Source organism: Mastomys coucha, unplaced genomic scaffold (assembly GCF_008632895.1).
Source record: "Mastomys coucha isolate ucsf_1 unplaced genomic scaffold, UCSF_Mcou_1 pScaffold9, whole genome shotgun sequence".
In the NCBI taxonomy this organism is placed as follows: domain Eukaryota; kingdom Metazoa; phylum Chordata; class Mammalia; order Rodentia; family Muridae; genus Mastomys; species Mastomys coucha.
In genome coordinates, this window is record NW_022196915.1 from 47,349,039 (window position 1) to 47,369,346 (window position 20,308).

At 45.2% G+C, this 20,308-nt stretch overlaps 1 protein-coding gene and 1 long non-coding RNA gene across 2 annotated transcripts in view; one reads left to right on the forward strand and one right to left on the reverse strand.

Moving 5' to 3' along the window:
- The window catches only part of Mipep (mitochondrial intermediate peptidase), a 109,131-nt gene that overhangs the window by 64,427 nt on the left and 24,396 nt on the right, over positions 1-20,308 (forward strand). The window contains exon 17 of the mRNA XM_031361632.1: positions 19,875-19,996. Coding sequence (XP_031217492.1) covers positions 19,875-19,996 — 122 coding nt within the window. The remainder of the gene's footprint in view (positions 1-19,874; positions 19,997-20,308) is intronic.
- LOC116084560 lies at positions 6,579-20,127 on the reverse strand. Its single transcript, XR_004116159.1, has 3 exons — positions 19,932-20,127; positions 15,493-15,646; positions 6,579-6,699 (listed from the first exon to the last, which is right to left on the reverse strand). It is a non-coding gene; the product is annotated as an uncharacterized LOC116084560 (long non-coding RNA).

Below are 20,308 nucleotides of genomic sequence, written 5' to 3' on the forward strand. Positions count from 1 at the left end.
GGAAATCCGCCTGCCTCTGCCTCCCAAGTGCTAGGATTAAAGGCGTGCGCCACCACCGCCCGGCCCAGGAAGTTTAACTCTTAAACACCCGTTTATTCATTGCATATGTAGATATGTTATATGTGTATGCACATGTGGCCATGGTGTGTGCATATGGTACTCGGAGGGCATCTTGCAGGAGTTGGTTTTCTTCTTTACCATTTTGGTCTGAGGATCAAATGTAGGTTGTCAGCAAGCACCTTTATCTGCTGAGTCACCTCACCAGCTGCACACTGTAACTTGTCCCCATAGGACTGAGTTGAGGCTCTGGGGCAGGGGCTGTAGCTGAGGGTAGAGCACCGTTTACTCTGCACAAGGCACTGTGTGTGATCTGCAGCACCACAGAGCAACAACAAGCAACAACTTTGGGGATTCCTAAGCAGTAACCCTGCCTGGGAGGAGGAGGTAAGACCATGGAACACAGTAGGAACCCTAAAAGGAACTCAACATACCTGGATTCTGGTCAGTGTATATAGAAAAACCACTAAGACAGCACCCATACCACACATGAAAGGCCCAAGAATCAGATCTCTCTCACACTGTATGTAAAGCATAAAGCAAGTTGGAGCCCAAGTGTGGGAAGCAGTGGGTGCAAAAGCATGTTGTCTCACGGGCGTTAAATGTAAAACAGAAAACTGACAAGGCCGCGCTTCCTATTAGTACTGCTTCCTACAGGCCAAGCATTCAAACACACGAATCTATGAGGGTCATCCCTATTCAAACCACCACCAAAAGCAAGGGAGTCACACGGGGCAGCTAGTACACTGCTCTGGCTCAGGAAGGGAACTGCGCATACCCATACCGTAGCAGTATGTATGGCTTAAGTCAGTGGGTGGCCGTGTGGCTGGTGAGTTGATCATTCCACTTTATTAATCAAAATGCATTCTTGCTATTCAGAAAATCTTTGAAATTACTGAAAGGTGGTTTTGGTTCCACCACATGGGGTAAAGATCAAGAGTCTGTTCTGAGAGACCCATACTGGGGTGTCCTGTGCCATAGCAGAACTGATGGTAGCCCGAACCAGGACAGTGGTTGCCATGTACAGGATAGTGCAGTAGCAGAGGTGAGCTCTAGGGCTGGGCCAGATGTGCAGGCTGGGAGCTGAGAGAAATCAAAGCCGACAGAGCACATGGGTGGCAGCAGCCATGTTGGCTAGAGGACAGGTTCATCGTGACTTCGTAGTATTCCCCACCAGCTTCTTCCCGGAAGTCATTTGTCTCAAAGAGTTTCATTCCATGAAGAATAAAAGTTGGATGATAACCTAGAGAGTGTTTGTAGGACTTACAGAATCTATACATAGTATCTGGATGTTTCCGTCCGGGCTTCAGCCGTTAGGCAATGGTTACAGATGTATCTTAGGAACATTCCTTGTGTGTGCTAGTTCCTCTTCTTGGGAGTAAAGTCTCAGCCATATTTGGGAGATGCAGTGAGGGATCACTAGCTTCAAAGCCCAAATCTCTCCCACGAGACCCTCCAGAAGCCACAGCACACAGAAAAACAGGTCCACAGATCACTGTCCAGCTACCCCGTGGCATGACATGCTTTGGAAAAGTGAACCCATATCACTGTAACTATTTATATTACTGTACCTGTCTTTGTTCCCTGTGAAATATGGGTACCGACTCTGTAAGTGGCCTTACTTGCCAGCATCTCGTTAATATTTATGTTGAGTGCTAAACCACTTTGTAAAATAGAGAAAGCCAATTTGCACTTGATTTATTTTTCCATAGCAGCAGTTTGATGCTGGGAATCCAAAAGTTCTGTTCAGCTGATGATAGGGTGATTTTACATCCTAGTCCCACAGGCTGATTTTCTGTTGTATTCCACCCATTTATGGATGGAGTTCTATTGCTTTTTTTAGAGTACATTGTTATTTGAATATTGTATGTGTATGTGCAGTGTGGTGGTGCACATGTGAGTAATGGTGCCCTCAGGGTCTGGAAGGGGGTTTCAGACTCCCACATGGGAAGATGTGTTGGTGTTATTGGTGCTTTCAAGTGCTTTGTTGAATTGTAGGTGGTAAAGCATGGTTTCTGGCACAGCTCTTCTTGGGCCAGCAGTATTTCTTTAAAAAAAAAAAAAAAATCAGAGGTGTCTTTCTAGGATGTGAGAGGTGACTGTAGGCTTCTACAACTTTGTCCAAGCAAGAGTGACCCAGACTCTCCCTGCTGTGCTAGCAAGTGTCACTGAGTCGAAATGAACAACAGGAAAAAAGAAGGCTGGCAGAACAGGAGAATGTCCCCAGAGCCGGGCTCCGCTATCACCAGCCTGGAGGACTGGTAGACCTGGCCTGGGTGATGTTGGTAGAAGGTGAACTGACACCACTCTAGCACCCTGAGCCAGCAGTCAGGGACATGGCGTCCATGAGGAACGACTACTTTGTAGCGAATAGAAAGGTGCTAAGTGTGATGTCACATGACTGAAGCCTGTCTAGGTGTTAGGTCACCATATGTGTATCCTAGGACATAGGTCAAGACATGAGCTCTGTGGCTTGGGGAGTTACTACCTAGAAATCTTGGAGACTCTGTGGGCGATTGTGCTAGGGAGATGAGGGCAGAGGATGGAGTGATGACCCCTGGTGTGCAGGAGTGGTCATCAGAGGAACCCTAGCCCAGCCCACATGATTGGACATGACCTTTTCATGGGGACAGCCATTTCTCAATATCAGCAAAACCCCCAGTTTCAAACATACTATTTTCCTTTCTACTTCTGCTCCAAAACTCCCAACAGTATAATGTTCTGCTTTTTATTATGTTAGGATTACATTGGCTAGATGGTGGCTTGAATATTGTTTATAGAGTGCTTGCTTTGAATGTGGTCTCTGATTCCCAAGGAGAACATAATAAATGAAGGCTCACCATACGGTTTGGTTTTGTACGATCTAAAGGCTTCCCACGTTGGAATTGCTTGATTTGGAAAGCAAATTCCCAGGCTGACATTTCTGTGGCCATGATTGTATGCTCAAGGGAAAGTAGCTGCTCACTTGCCAGTGAGAGATGGCATGTCAAAGTGCTGAAGAGAGCTGCGAAGCTGCTGTGTAGATTCCAGATGCGTATGTCCCAGAGTCTCATCCCACAGCCTTCCTGAACCTAGAGTGTAAAGGGCTTGTGAGATGTAGCCTAGGCTGGCCTGGTACACTCAATCCTGCCTCAGCCTCCCAGTGTGGTGCTTAATAGACGTGTACCACAATAACCCACTATGAGATCTTTTTTTCCTGTCTACTTGATAGTTTTTGAGAGCTTTTTGTTGAATTATTTGTGTATGGGAGTAATATACTTTGATATATATTACAGAGAGAACTACATGCAAAAGGGTATTTTTGCATTAAAGCATATTAAAATTGACTTCAATTTTTAGTTCTAAATATATAAAGCTTTTCACAGGGAATTCTACAAATGAATGAATTAATTTAATGGTGCTGGGGATAGAACCCAGGACATCCACATGATAGGTGTGCAGTCTTTCCTAAGCCCCACCTGAGCCTCGCTGTCATTATTTAGTTCCATATTAACATGGACTGGCACCGCTGCTTATTGCACCAGGCAATGATGAGCTTCTTTGTTGTTTTATATATATATATATATATGTATGTATATATATGTGCATATATATGTATATATATATACATACACACGTGTGTGTGTGTGTGTGATGTGTTTTTTAAATAAGGCTGGTGAAAGAAACTGAGCAGCCAGGGTTTTCACGTGGCTGTCTGAAGCCTGAGCACACATGGCTTTCTGGAGACGTCCGAAGCCTACTTTCCACTCTGCTGCTCTCATATCACTCTTGCTCAGAGATTGTTAAGAAGACTTATTGGGACTCTGTACGTGTGTGTGGTACCTCACACCTATAAGCCTAGCATTTGGACTGCTGAGGCAGGAGCATTGCTAGGACTGTGAGGCCAACTTGGGCTCAGAATGACTGCCTTTCTCCTTGTCTCTCTGTCTGTCTGTCTGTATGTCTCTGTTTCTCTCTGTGTGTATGTATGTATAGGCATGTATTTATGTGCACACATATACAAATATAGACACACATACACACACAACTTTGAGAAAAGTCCTCAGAGAAGTTAAATATTTATTCTTCTTTTGGGAGTAGTCAGTTTAAATTCTGCGGTAAAACATTTTCTTGGGACAGTTCAGTCCCCTCCCATCCATTTGTCCCTGCTCCCCTGCAGATGGCAAATCTCAGTGAGGTGAAGGTCTTGCTTTGGTAGAACTACCTCTGAATATTGAATGTTGCTAAGCAAATGGTAGATTAAAGAAAACCATGCTCACTTATCTTTGCTTTCGTTTATCTCCAATGTAGAGCCGTCTGGTGTATATCTAGAGACACCTAAGTGGTTAATGGTGTGTTAAATTCCTTTCCTCTTTGGCTACATAAACAACTGAGAACTTGTTTACCTTGCCTGACATGCTAGATTTACTATGGCTTCGTAACTAAAACACACATGTGTTGTAAACTGGAACACTAATCTCACGATTGACTCATTTTCTAAAAACCTCTATGGCTTCAGCTTCTGGGACAACTGAACTCTAGCCTTCGCCCATTTAAAACACCCAGTTGTCTGCGTTGTTTTTATAACAGCCTTCTGAGCCAAGTCGCCAGCGTTCATTTTATTCTTGGTTTTCTGTGATAGTGTTGCCCACCCTTTGGCCTGTAATTTGCTGCAGCTTGGATATAATGAATGACCTGTCCCCCAGGATATTAGAAGCTTTGTGCTTTGAGCGATGCTCATGTGTTCCTATTTTTAGCATCCAGTGACTCCAAGGTCAATCACAGTATGAGCCATAGGGGATATACACAGAGCATAGGGCCTCTAGTGCTCATGGAGAGATGGGCATGCAGAAGGGCTCCTAGAAATACCTAAGGGCTTCCAGGCCCTCCTCAGGGCCTCTAAGCTACCTGCCTGGAATTTTAAGGGCTGCTACTGAGTGCACCAAGTGGACATTTTAGTGGCATTTTGGGAAGGTAAGCTATGCACTTGATTAAGTGTTCATACGCTGTATAAGGCTCCATAATGTGAAGAGTTTTTGTTCAGATCCTTAGCGCTCCACCTAGGAGCAGCCTGCCTGAGAGTGGCAGTTATGTGTCCAATACAAAGTCCTCAGCCCCGCAGCTCTTAGTGGCTCCTTCCCACTGCTCTTCCTCCTTTCCTCCCAGGGAGGTGACCATGCACTGGCTGCCCCAGTGAGCAGCAGGGACACCTCCCCTTACAGACCTCCTCTGCATACTCCTCTTAAGCTGGAGTTTGTGCATGGTCTGCTCACCCAGGCAGGACACAGTAACTAATGAAATATTCAGATGTTTGTCAGTAATAAAATAATCTTCTAAAATGTGGCATTCAAGAAATGGTGTGTGATAGAGCAATGAACAGGTTCTTATGAGTACTTTTTTCTTATGTTGTCTGGTGAGCATAAGCATTTGTTTCTGTTAGCTGTGGGCCAGCATTGTTGCAAAGTGATCATGCTGACTTTCTTCCCTCTAGCAATGCTGAGATGTGCATTTGTTCTGTATCCTCCACAGTACTCAGTGTTGGCCAGCTCTTCTGATTCCAGCCTTTCTAGAGGATGAGCATCTTCTCACTGTGGTTTGTCATTGATAGTTCTCCAAATGCTTGCGTGCCACTTGATATCCTATCATCTGACAGACTCTGATAGAAGACTGCAGGCTGAGCAGGGACATGAAAGAAAGGGCCCACTTGAGAGTGGTAACGAGGGGTGAAAGGTTGTGTTGAGGTAGAGAGGACTCTAGAGAGTATTGAGAACATAAGGGAGGTCAAGGGTCAAGGTAGCTGATAATGAGCTGAGGTGCTTGTTGGCAGGAATAAAGTCAGTGCGGGTCATTGCGGTCCACTGTCGGAGAAGTGAGAGCTTGGCAGTGGTCCAAAGAGCAAAACAGGGTGGTCTGGGACACAAAAGCCATCCCTCCATTCCTCCAGACCTGTGGCAGGTAGGGCTTGAGAGAAGGAAGCCATCATTAGTTAAAGATGGCCAGTGAAAATAAGTGTGGTTTGGCCAGTGACTGGATTTTAGAGAGCTTGGCCAAAAGCAGAGAAATAGAGAAGAGGTTGGAAAGTGGGATGCTCGGCACTCAGAGACCAGCCAAGTGGACGGCTTGTCTTGGTGACACTGAGAGAAATGGCCCCCATTGAGTGCCTACCTGATGTTGGAGGAATAGCTGGAGGAGAGGTGGAATGGAATGGGGTGAACCTGGCCCGGGACCTCCCATTCTGTGGACCCTGGGAGTCAGAAAGGGGGCATAGAAGTGATGGGTTTTCATAGTTTACAAAGGGCAGTTCAGAAGCCAAGTGTGTGACCAAACTGAAGCTGTGTTAGAGGGACCCACAAAGTGAGGCCTGAGGTATCACAGACAGTGTTGGTTCACAAATATGCAGTAGCACTGGACTGCAGTTTTCCTTTCTTTTCTTTTCTTTTTTTTTTTTTTTTTAAGATTTATTTACTTATTATACGTAAGTACACTGTAGCTGTTTTCAGACACTCCAGAAGAGGGCATCCTATCTCATTATGGATGGTTGTGAGCTATGGTTGCTGGGATTTGAACTCATGATCTTCAGAAGAGCAGTCAGTGGTCTTAATCTTCTGAGCCGTCTCTCCAGCCCCTGGACTGCGGTTTTCTTATTTGTACTAATTTACTTTCCTAAAATAATGACAGTAGAACAAAAATATCTCAAATAAGATAGTGGACAAAACATAGGCCAGTAATGAAGGAGAGATCTGTCTCATTTATTTATTACTAAGTTAGTTAGTTGTATATAATTGTTATTCAAACATGTGAAAATTAATTCAGTTTTCTAGCACTCAAAATGAACATAGAACACTGTGGAATGCTACATTTGTGTATCAGATGGTAGCCACTTTGTGCGGGAACACTGAATGCCAGCTTTGATAACACTGGGCTAGATGTTTGTTCAGAAATGTATATGCAGGTTTGGCAGGAAGGATCAATAACCAGAAGAGCTTATATACCTACCTAACCCAGTAGTTACTTGGGGAGACTCAGGCTAAAGAAATATAAATACAAATAAAACTGTAGACTCTCATATGTGCACTGGGGCCACCATGGCCGCCCTTAGGCCTACTCAATAACAGTACCACTCGCCTCTCTCCTGTGTAGGGTATAGTTTGCTCCTTGTCCCTGGAAACTGTGGCCATGTGACTGTTACAATAGTGATGTGTGAAGAGAAGTTATGCAGACTGTCACCTTGGCAATGGCCCTGAGAGCTGCCATCTTGCCCATCTGTGCTCCCCTTTGCCATTTTAGATAGTGTGAGAACAGCTGTCTAAACAGTACTCAGACCGGCTGTGTGCCCATGGTGTAGAGTCTGTGGTTTATGTTATTGGGTCCTGCTTTGGCGTAGCCTGTCCAGCAGCCCATTTGGTGAAATGAGGTGTCACTTGCAGTATTCACTGACTGTTCTTCTGTCTAATGGAAATAGGAATCTATAGATGTGGTTTTGAATTTTGAAAAAAAAAAGGCTAAGAAGAACATTAATATATGTTTATCACCCACCATGGACTGAGAATGAGTTTTGTTCTTTTTGAGTGAATATACAGGTGTCAGTTCACATGTGTGAAGGCAGAGGTTAACATCAGCGTCTTCCTTTGTCACTCTCTACCTTATTGTGTGTTATGCTATACATATGTGCAGTGTATGCGTGGATATGTGCACAGGTGTACGCTCCAATTCAAATAAGTGAAGACCAGAAGGAATTTTGGGTGTTCTGCTCTACGACTCTCTACGTTATTCCTTTGAGACAGGGTCTCTTACTGAACTAGACTGACAGCCAGCAAGCCCCCGCCCCCACCCCCACCCCGCAATCTTGTCAGCGCCCTCCTCCTCACAGGGTTAGGGTTACACCCGTACCCAGCTTTAATGTGGATGCTGTGGATTTGAACTCGAATCCTTTATGCTTTTACAGCACACACTCCTAGCTACCGAGCCACTTCCTCCATCCATCCCCACCTTATTTTTAAGACAGGGTCTCTTACTAAACCCCTCCTGTGTTCACCAGTCACCTAAACTTGACTGGCTGACAAGCCCTAGGGATCCTCCTGTCTCTGATGCCTGTACTGGGTTTAAAGCATGTGCCACTGCACCTGACTCTTTCCCTGGGAACTGAAGGGTCTGAATTTAGATCCCCGTGCCTGCCTAGTCAGCCCTTTATTGACTAAGCCATCTCCTTAGCCCCTTGCTAAGTTTTGTCTTTTAACCGTAATATCCCATTTTTTTTTTCAGTAATGAGCTTATACTCATCATAAACTCAGAAAGACAACACTTTCCCCAGTTGCTCCATTTCCTGTGTCATTAGAGGGAAACAGCTCTTTGAAGTGACATTTGTTGCAGAGATTCAGCTTGTTACAGTTAGTGATGTAGCATGCACAGTCCTGGAGCTGTGTGTAAAGACTTTCTCCCTTCCTAAAAGAGCTAGGAAGTTCTGTCGTAGAAAAGCCTTGTCCTGCACAACAGTGTTCTCTGAGGCAAATAAGCACATATTGCCGGCTACTGCGCAGACGTGCCGTGCTGGAGGAGGCATTAAAAATAGGGATTTGGTTTGAATAAAACATACATATATTAATAGATGAGGATGACTCAAGCCCTGGCCACAGTTGGATAGTGTTGGTAGGTAAGGCCTTGAGGCCTCTCCCCTTAGGGCATGAGCTGGAGTGAGTATCTCAGAAATGTTTGAGCTTCCTGTCATTGTCTGCAGTTGCCATCATCCGTCAGCTAGCATCAATCATCCATCAATCAGGTGCAGGTCCTCGTGGATACCAGCCAGTGCCTGAACCTGGTCATTTTGTGTCCGTTTGCTGCAGCAGTCAGGCAGCTAAGACTTGAGGTTCAGAGTGGTCATTCAGCTAGTTCTGTGGTACTTTACACTCTATGTCAGACCCACTGTGTCACTGTTTGGAGTGGAGTGAAAGGTTGGCACTCACCTGCTCACCAAGGCATGGTTTCCCAGGCCCTGCCTTCCTGTGGGGTTAGTGCTTTACTTCAGCCCCAAGCCTACCCCAGAACTCCATTCTCTTGACCCTAACTCACTTTTAATTTCTAGGAGATCTGCAGGTGACCCTGTGACCATGTCTTTGTGCCATGTAACCACTTTAGCTAATACTCATAAGAACAGACAGCCGGGTAAAGGTGCACACAGCTTGTCCACATTGCGCAGTCCTCCTGCAAAGGTTTACTTTCCCTTGATGGCCCTGACAGCACTGTAACTTAGTACTTTTTGCCTGCCACCTTTTATTACTAGTCAAAGTCACATCTTTCCTAGTGGCTTTTCCCTGTCTTTATATAGGGAATGGTGAGGGGACTCTGTCTGTCCTCAGTTTCCCACATTTGGGTTGATTGTCTTGTTCCTACTGATTTTTACAGGAACATTAATGTCTTATCCTTTTATACATATTTTTTACATTTATTGATTCAGCTTCTTTCATAATTCTCTTTAATATTCGTAAAGCTTTATTTTGTTGGATTGTTTTTTCTGTCTTGCTAGTTCTGATAAGAGCTATCAGAGTTTTTTTATGGTTCTCTATCATGCTTAGCATTTCACAAGCCTGTCTGAAAAACAGAAAAACAACATTTTCTTTAGTTACTATTAGTGTGTGTGTGTGTGTGTGTGTGTGTGTGTGAGGTGGGGGGAGGGAGTATGCATGCCCCATGAGTGCAGTGCTTACAGAGACCCTAAAGAAGATGAGTGATCAGGGTGCCAAGACTCATGCTTGGTCCTCTGGAAGCATAGGAAGTGCTGTGCTCCTAACTGCTGAGCCACCTCTCCACCCAAAGACCGAATATTAAATAGTTAATACAAACTATTTGCCCATATTTTGTTTTGATACTCTTATGATTTTATTAGTTTACCCTCAGATCTTTTTTTTTTTTTTTTTTTTTTTTTTTTTTTTTTTTTTTTTTTTTTTTTTTTTTTTTTTTTTTTTTTTGAGACAGGGTTTCTCTGTATAGCCCTGGCTGTCCTGGAACTCACTCTGTAGACCAGGCTGGTCTTGAACTCAGAAATCCGCCTGCCTCTGCCTCCCAAGTGCTGGGATTATAGGCATACACCACCACTGCCCGGCTTACTCTCAGATCTTGATTCGAATAGTTATTGGTGTAAGGTATGAGATTTGGGACCACCTGTGTAGTTTCTCTAGTGTTTGTTAATACCCCGTCTCTCCCATATGCAAAGGTCTATTTTAGAACTACGCAGAGTTTTTGTGTACAGCAAGGTTGATTTTGTTTCTGAGCTTGCCATGGCAGAGGTTCTTGCCTAGGCTGCATAGTGTGTAATATGTGTTTGTCCTTGATTTTTAGTTATGGCTGCCTGCTCCTCCCACACTGCCATGGATTTGCAATGTTCTTAGACAGCTCTCTATTTATGTGTTTGATTTTTCATCTGTTTAATATCTCTCTCTTTTTTAGCTAGGTCTTGCTAAGTAATATTTTTGCTGTTTTCTCTAAGGTTTGCATGTGCCAATTTGTCCTAAACTGGTGCAAATTGCTTGAACTTTGAAAATAAGTCTTAAGTAACAATGAAAAAAGGTGATCAGCATTGTATGCTTATGGTTTTAATGGGATGTTTCTTGTTTGACCCACAATTTAGAAGGAGACTAATGGCTATATCTGAGGGAAGAGAACATTCCAAGTGTAGGGTGGCATGCTCTAATGTCAAAAACAAGACTGAAGAAGTAGTGTGTGGGCACAGTGTCGTCCAGAGCACCCACAACAGACATAGAGAGGACTGCTCTGAGCCTGAGCCGAACACTGATGTAGTGCAGGAGTCATGTGGAGCGGAGAAAGCTAGCGTCCCATGGTCTGGGTCAAGTGTGTGTATCAGATCCTCATCTGTATATGAGGATTATATGCAGATGGTTGACATTGCAGTGTGATGGAACCTAGGAGATAAACTCCGGGCATATCAGGAGAGAGTCTCTAGAGCGGGTGAGATTAGGGGGACAGAGCCACCCTAAGTGTAGGTAGTGCCATCCTAAGGGCTGAGGTCCCAGACTGAATACGGAGAAAAGACCTGAGCACCAGAGTTCTTCTCCCTCTACTTCCTGACTGTGATGGGGCCAGCCCTTCATGTTCCTGCTGCACAGCCTCCCCACCATGCCTGACTACACCCTCAGACTATGGCTCAGAGTAGATCTTTTCTTCCTTAAGTTGTTTTTGTCAGGTATGTTGTTGCAGCTGATAAAGGTGAAATCATGGTGACGTGGCCTAAGCAGCATGGCGGATAGGCAGTGTCACTGTGGGGAGTGGGTAACTGAGGTACAGCTTGAGAGGGGGCTCTAAATGATAAAGGTGGTGTGGGGGAAATAGATGAATCAGTTGCTTATAGAATGGGTCAGGACGGGAGATGACAGTAGACTGACTCCAGTGGGGGTCTCATTGTGTTCAGCCTCTTGTCCTTGGAGATTTGATAGCTTCTCTGCTTAAAAAAAGAAGAGCCACTTGCCAAGCTACCAGAGGTCCCCATTGCAACGCCCAGCTAGTTGTTTAAGAGGCCATATGGCAGGTCTGTGTCCTAATGACCTTATATGACCAAGTGTTAAAGTAATTTACCTCCAACACACCTTACTTGTAATGTGTGCGGTAACTTGTTAGAAAGGTTCTGGGATGGCTGCTTTCTTTAACACACTGTCTTTAGATCCTGACTTAGCACTGATGCAATCTCTCTTTTCACATGTGTATGTTTTTCTGTGTCTCCAGGAAGCTTTGAAATAGTCTCTGATTTATGGGGAGTGAAAAGTGAACCGAACTTTCTCAGATCATGTAGAAAAACTCAGACACTTAAAAGCCAGAAAGAAATCGCACGGGAAGTGATTTATACAATCGCAGCACAGACCTTTCTCCACTTACCAAAGTACAGTCTAAATACTTTCACATCACCAAGACCTTTAAATGGAAGCAAGGGGTGTCTATAAAATAAGCATAGTTTACATTCTCAGAACCACTTCTTCTAGCTCATTTTCCCTCTGGAAACCTAGTTTATCCTTCAAACTGTTGAACTGGTTGTGTACTGAATTAAAAGCAAAGATAGAAACAGAGAAGATTGTGGAGAACGAAGTGCAGCTCCAGCTGTAGTTGAGGACCACAGTATTGGAAGCAATGCACAGCATTGGAAGCTGTTGAGGCAGCTCTGGTACAGCAAGGGCATTCAGCGGAGAGCATTGTCTGACTGCTGAGCAGCTGGCGCCACTGTGGCTCAGTGATCTCAAAGTGGCCTTTCTCACGGTCCTCAGAGTCCTGATGCTCCATCTAGGCTATCTTCTAGTAACGTCTCACTTGAAGTTAACAGCACCATGTTGCTCTCACCCAGCCCCCCCCCCCCAACCCCCGGTGGTACTCCTCACAGCCATGTGCTGTCAGAGGTAGATAACCAGCCTTACTTTGATATTGCTACCTCAGGAGTCTGAATTAGTCCATCATAACAACTTAGGGATGCACGGTTCTTGTTTCTAGGATGGACAGCTGAGAGTGGTTAGCTAAAACTAACTTTTAAGAGTGAATGTGATTATGTTCTCTTTAGGTGAGAGTCAAATTACATGCAGTTGGGAGTAATGGGGGGGGATCGGTAGGGATTTGGGATGCTGTGGACCAGTCGGACGCTAGGAAAGCACGGGTGTTTAAGAGTGCTGGCTGCAGAGAGCCATGGAGGCCCTTTCTGTTTGGGCTGCTTGCTGTTGGAAGACACAGCATGTGCTGTGAGGTCACCCACTTTAAGTTTTCTGTTTCCTGATGGTCTTTTTACCTTCTTTTCCTCTCTTCTTCAGTAGCATTGCTTTTCATATTTAAGCATTTTGACTTAATGCTGAAACAAAGTGTCACAGACCAAAAGTTGCCCTGACTGTGGACTCTGCTAAGTTCCCTGTTTCTTTGAGAGCTAGGCATGGCCTCCTGTATTGTTTCCACAAACCACTCATGTATAATGACCCACAGTTTAAAAAAATGAGTATTAACTGCCTTGGCCCATGGTTGTTTTTTCCTCCAGTAAGTCATAAAATGTTTTTCAGACAGACCAGCTTTAGACCTAAATTATTTAGAAAAATCTTACCACAGCTCATACTTAGCCTCTGCATTCCTTTTTTCCCCTCATGTGTTTTAATGTCCTTTACCAGACATTGCCCAGGACACATGACTGGAGACACACGATGATAGGATGTGATGCTGAGAACTCTGACATGGTAGAGAAGTGTTTGTGCTCCTGGGGTCAGAAATGGCATTCTATCTGGGCATAGTTATTCTGAATTTGGATGTTACCCTATGTTAAGCATGGTGCACAGGTTATACCTGCAGAGAGGCTTGCATAGTCTTGGAGGCCATGGGGCCCTTACAGGGTTTGAGGTTGGTGAGCAGAGCCCTATAGCAGCAGGGATGAGCTATGAGGAGATAGCTATGGCTCCAATATGGAGGGTGACAGTGTGTGTGTGTGTGTGTGTGTGTGTGTGTGTGTGTGTGTGTGTGTGTGTGTGTAGATGTGTTGGTCTATGGAAATGAATCTGAGACTCCAGAAGTAAACACATTCACTTATGCTCAGTTTGTTGATTAAAGATCACCAAGACAACTCACTGGGAAGATAATCGTCTTTTAAAAGAATGGTGATGGCTCAGCTGATGCCCACAGTGAGGGTGAGATTGAACTCCTGCACATAATTGTATATAGAAAGACTTACTCAAAACAGAGTAGGGAGCTCAACTTCAGAACCAAAACTAAGGAAGGAAGGCATGGTCCACATAGTCTTCCCCTTGGATTAGACAATAGTTTCTAGATTTGACAACAGTAAGCAAGCAGAGACCACAGGTAAGTAGGACTCATTAATCCTTTAGAAAATTGTACTCAAAAGGCATTACCATGTGGTGAGCTGCCACCACACAGAGCAGGTAGAACAGGCGTCTGATGAGTGCTTAATCTCCAAATGTATAAAGAACTCTGACAACAATAACAGGCAAATAACCCACATTTTAAAATGAGCAAAGGATTTCAAAAGCTGCTTTTCCAAAGAAGATAATAGAAGGCCAATAAGTACATAACATTCAACGTTATTAGTTATGAAAATTCAAATCAGAGACCCAACAAGGGAAGGGAGGTGCCTTTTCTCTGTGTCTTAGTTAGTCTGTAATAGTTGTTGCTAGAACACCGACACAATCTAAAAAGAAAGGTTTGCTTTACCTCAGTGGTGGAGAGGACTGCTCTGGCTGACTCCATTGTTTCTAGGCTGTGGTGAGGTTGGACATTAGAGTATAGAAGGCTCGCAGAGCAAAGAAGCGTCCCTCATGACAGACAGACAAACGGGATTTGCAGACAAGGTCCATCTTTATAGGATAAACTGCCAGTGACCTGCTCCCTCCAGCTTGGTCCCACATCCCACACATCTCGGCACCTCCTGTAATGTCATCCTGTTGTGAACCCACTAGTGGCTTAATTGTTGACACCAATAAGCAGCCAGAGGCCACAGATAGTCAGGACTCATTAATATTTTAGAAAGTACAATTGTATGTGTGTACTGATTCTAGACAACAGTGTCGGGTCTCCTCATCTCAGTCTTTAACTGTTTGTTACTAGTCAGGCGCTCCTCATGTTTCAGCCACAATTATAACAGTCTCTACTTCTGTAGGAAAAAGGGTTGTACAAGTCATTACTTAAGGAATTCTGGACATTCTTCAGAGGAGACAGTCAGGGAGGGTTGATGACATGATGATAGAGAACAGGCGACCCTCGTCATTTCAGGGGATCGGTCGCGTGTTTCATTTCTGGCAGCCCTGCCATGCAGGATGCAGGTAGTAACAGGATCTGCAGATGACAGGCTGTCGCTGCCCTGGGCGATACTTGAGAATGTGCAGTTAATGAAGTTCTGGAATGCCTTCTCAGGATGGCAGGTGGGTGGGAGGGTAGACCTATGCAGTTGCAGGGCCTCGGGTGGTTTTACCACCCAGTGTACTCAGTTCTCAAAGAACCATGTTTCTGATTGCATGTGGCTAGCTTGGTCCTTAGCAGCAGCATGTAGTGGATGTAATGGGGAGATGAATGGGAGGCTCTTACTCCAGGATAATTAGAAAGGAATTCTGGAAAGCTGGGAGCGCCCCAGCTAGGGACTGTGAGCCACGTTTAAAGCTGAGGTGGAGACGGTTGAGAGATAAATGCGCGACAGTAAAGGCATGGCTGGAGTCTTTGGGCCTCAGACTTCAAATGAGGCCGGGGTGACTGCCCTGCATTTTTCAGAACCACACGCATATCTAAGGCTGGTCTGTGAGAAGGTCAATAAAGCTGATAGTGGCATTGTCTTCATTCTGATTTGTCACTTCAGAAATTCAGAGATGGGCTATGGGGTATGTGGTAAGTCATATCACTTATTTTGAAATCCTTGTAACTTTGATTGTGGAAGGCGAGAGACAGAACTGGACTGATGCATGTGAAATGTGCATGAAGAGCAGGTACCTGTGTCTGCTTCCTTGTGGTATCTCTCATCCTCTGGATGTACTTACTGCAGAAACTGTCAGTCACACCACAGGACACGGAGATGTGCTTGTGCTGTCTGCCTGCAGCAGGCTTGCAGGCGACAACACCATGTGAACCTCTTACTTTTTTCTTCCTGAAGGCAACAAGAGAGCCCTATGAGGCAGTGTGATGCCATCACATCTACAAGGGAAGGTTTAGGGAGGACATGCCATGTAACAGAGTCATCACTGTGACATCCAGCACCATTGCCATATTCTATGGTCTGAACCAAGGAACAAATCCTATTCACAGGGATTGGCAGGATGGATGGAACCATCTACAATTGTGCCCATTATGAGTGTTTTATTTATTCACCGATCATATTGCAATGTGAAATTCTTCAGTTTGGGCACTATTGTACCATGGATTTGAGTAAAATGTCAAAAAATCTTTATTATTTTTAATATAGCGTGTTTGTATGTGTTTGTGTATGTTTGTATAGGTGCTTATATAGGCACTTGTATGTCACAGCACACATACAGAGGTCCAAGGACAACTTGCAGGAGTCAGTTCTTTGTACCACAAGGTCCCATAGATTGAAAATCAGGTTGCCAGACTTGAGACCAAACGCCTTTACTCACTAAGCCATCTTGCCAGCTCCAATATTATTATTTTTAATTTTTAAAAATTTTTTGAGCCTAAGATCCAAATTTTTTGCACCATGGCATCCTGTTGTCTGCAGTAGGTATTTAATAATTCCAGGGTGGCTCATCTGGGTCAGACTGTCATCCTAGAAGCCCATAGTGTTTAGCCAACCACCATCAAACTCCTGTTGTGTTCCTGAAGGATTGTATGGGAGACCTAGACCCGGCAAGTGCTCCTGGTTGAGTGGCACCCACCAGAGGCAAAGAACCCCAAGCTCTCATGCAGTCTGCGATGCCTCAGAGACGGGTTGTCTTATAGTGAACATTAGGAAACACATTCATACATATCACTGGAAATGAAATGATGTGTGCTACATTTGATAGGAAAATCAAGAGACCTGACAAATTCCATTATTCCACACTATCACATGGTTAGGGAGTGCTGAATGCACAAGTCCTCATCCAAGTTCAAAGGGGTCAACAGTAAACAGCAGTGTTGCCCCGTGTTCCTAGAAAGCCGTGAAGCCACAAAGGACAGTGAGAGCTCTGTCTCAGCCTCCACTCTGAGTTCTCTGGCAGGGCGCAGTGTTGCAATGTCCGTGCCTTCACTGCACTAATCACCAGACAGAGATAGAATCCTGAGCATCTGACCCACCCACAGCAACAGTGAGAGTCAGCCTGGGCCAGCATGAGCAGTCGCAGGTCTGTGTTGCTGGCTCTGCAATGCTCTTCATGCTGTGTGTCTTGAAAACTCTGAGGAAAGGTGAGAACTACCCTCTTCAATAAATACCTCTTAGGAAGATTTAAAGGAGAAATTATGCCACATTCCATAACCCTGCAGCCTCACTCCAGAGAGAATAATGTGGAAAGAGGAGTGGAAACAAGAGCCTGGTATGAGGTTGAATTAGCGGGAATCTGGTAATTGTGTTCAAACAGCAGTGAAATTGCAGGGCTTCCCATGAGCTTATGGACCTCAGATGAAAGGTAGCAGGTAGGCATGATTTCTCATTGTGTTTTGAGGTAAATGAAGGGCTTAGAACCAAACCCAAGGCTGTAATTAGATAGGCAGTGAGGCGGTACTCCGCACTGCAAGGCTGTCCTCCTAAGCCTGATGTCTTTCAGTTCTCAGAGTTCCCGCTTTTGTTGAGCTGTTTATATGGACTCACCTGTGAGTTGAAACTAAGGCACCTAGACATTTCTCAGCTCAGTCAGGCTGCTGTTGAAGCATGCCTGCTCTCTGGATAGGACAGATAGTATGCAGCAGGCATCTACACTGTGCACCTGCCCCCCTGGCGACCCCAGCCATGACTGTGAAGCTAGTTCTGCGGGTCACCAGGAAGACAAAAGACAAAGGCCCCCGGCCCCTGTGCTACCGGCTCTGTGAGATGCCAGAGTGGACGCCCTGATGAAGTAGCCACAAGGAAGCAGCAAGCCACACTCTGCAAAAGTCTCATCATGTCACACCAAATCCCAGATGTGGATCAAGATTCTGGCACACCGTAAAAGACTGCAAACCCCCACCAACACCACCAAATAATGCCGACTAGGCAGAACTATGTATAGGTTTTAAGTGAATCCCAGAGGATCACCCTTTTGGCTAAAGGTGTAGCTGGTGAGAGCTGTACTCAAATTTGACCACAGGTGGTCCTGGGCTACTTGGATTTCTTTTGAAAACCACTGTGGGAGGCTGGGAAGATGGCATGTCAGTAAAGTGCTTGCTGCATGCGTGTGAGAAGCTCACTTAGCAGTACCTGTCTGTTACTCAGTGGTGGGGAGGTAAAGACAGGAGGAGCCAGCAATCTAGCCTCCTTGGTGAGTTCTAGGGTAGTGAGAGACCCTGTCTCGAAAACTAAGGTGGCAAGCAACTGCAGAAGACACCTGGTGTTGACTTCAGGGCTCTTCATGCATGTGTACAAGCGTGTACATGCACACACGCACACATACACACCCTTCTTTGTCTAAACAAGGCCTGTAGCCAGGTTTACCCCATCTGCCTCCCTGCCACAAGGGGCTTAGGTGGCAAGAGTTGAGGGGCTGAGTTTCTAGTGCCTTTCCCAGCAGTAGTGTAGCTTCCATTGGCCTCTGGCAGCCTTGCTTCATGCACTACAACCTCTGCCTGGAGGAACAAGTGTCTTGTGCTAGGTAGAGAGCAGTCCTGGTCACTGACAGGACCCAGGATGGCAGCAAGCGCACATGTGTAGTTTAAGTGCTGGTCTGAAGGCATCAGAGTCTTGTTCTGACTGGCTTTGTGCCTTACTGGTTGCCCTCACAGACGGTTCCACCCGAGACCCTGCTAGGGAGGCACTAGACAAGACCCTCTCTCACACAGTGTATGCCTTATTTCTAATCCTATCTTTTTGTAAAAAGGAGAGTGGGCGTTGAAGATTATTGCATATCTTTGCCACAGTGGCCCAGTGGCCCGAGTTGGTTGGGGTGCTTCTGCATACCTTCCCGTAACCAGCACCTGATCCACTCCAAGCAGAGTAATTACCTCAAAAGATGTGTGGCAAGAGTTGAAGGGCTGAGTTTCTAGTGCCATTCCCAGCCGTAGTGTAGTAGTGTAACTAGTACATAACCTTGGCCTTAAAATTGTGAGCTCTGCATGGGGTTCAGAGTGTCCTCAGACTTGCCATACCTCTGTGATGAAGGGACCATCCTTTCAAACAGCTTGGTTTCTTTATGTATTAACTAGAACTTGCTTACCTAGTTCATAGCACACTATAAAGTTGCAAGAATTACAGTTTATGTACACATTATTTCCCAGGGAATATACAACTTGTTAAAGAATTATTCTATAAGAAAAAAAGGTTTTTATAAAAAAAGTATTTTAGGTCAGATACAATATATACCTGAAGAAAGTGTAAAATTGTGTCAAAAAGCCAGGTGGTAGTGATGCACACCTTTAAACCCAGCACTTGGGAGGCAGAGGCAGGTGGATCTCTAAGTTCGAGACCAACCTGGTCTACAGAGTGAGTTCCAGGACAGCCAGGGCTACACAGAGAAACCTCGCCTCAAAACAAACAAACAAACAAACAAACAAAATTGTGTCTGAAAACTGAAACCCTAAGTGTCCTCTGGGACAAGGTCAGAAGTGCTGTCCAGGGAACTACGCCTGCCCCTGCACTGCCCTCACAGTGGGTGTGCTTTCTATGGTGTTGGTAGGAAAAGAAGCCTCCACTGAAAACTTAAGGTAACTTCTCATCTGTCCTCAGAGCAGATGCCCACAGGAACTCCCTCCCCTTCAGATGTCTGTGGTTGGGCTGGCCCTGCACCTCTTTGCTGCTCCTGTTGCTCCTGTGTGGTTGTTCTCTCCATCCTTCTGCCCTGTACATCCTACAGTGACAAATGGGTTCTTACAGAGAACCCAGGTTTCGTTCCCAGTACATATACAGTGGTTCACAACCTTCTGTAACTCCAGTTCCAGAGGATCCAACATCCTCTTCCAACTTCTGTGGGCACCAGGCATGAATGTGGTGTAGGTGCATGCAAGCAAAACATCCTCCATAAAACTAAATAGAGCCACATTGTGAGGCGTTGACTTATAATGTCAATTCATTCAGACACAATTAAGGGAACGCAAGTAAGCCCACAGTAGTCTACAGATAATGACAATGGTGATGTTGTGATATGACTCCTTGAGGTGAGATTTAAATTGAGATGTTTGAGCTTTGTGTATCTGCAGTACTGTGTCCTTTTGGATGCTGTTCTTAACTCCTGTGCTGGTTTCTGTTTTGGCAGGCCTGGCAGCTGAGGTTCAGCCACCTTGTGGGATATGGCGCCAAGTATTACTCATACCTGATGTCCAGGGCGGTAGCATCCATGGTCTGGAAGGAGTGCTTCCTACAGGATCCTTTTAACAGGTAACAAGGGTGGGATAGGGGACATTCATGAAACATCCCTTTCTCAATCCATAAGATACAACACACACACAGACCCCCCACACACATACACACTCACACATACACACACACATACTCACTCACTCAGACACACACACACATACTCACTCAGACACACACACGCACACTCACACATACACACACACATACTCACTCAGACACACACTCACACACACACACATACTCACTCACTCAGACACACACACACACACATACTCACTCACTCAGACACACACACACATACTCACTCACACACACACACACACACATACT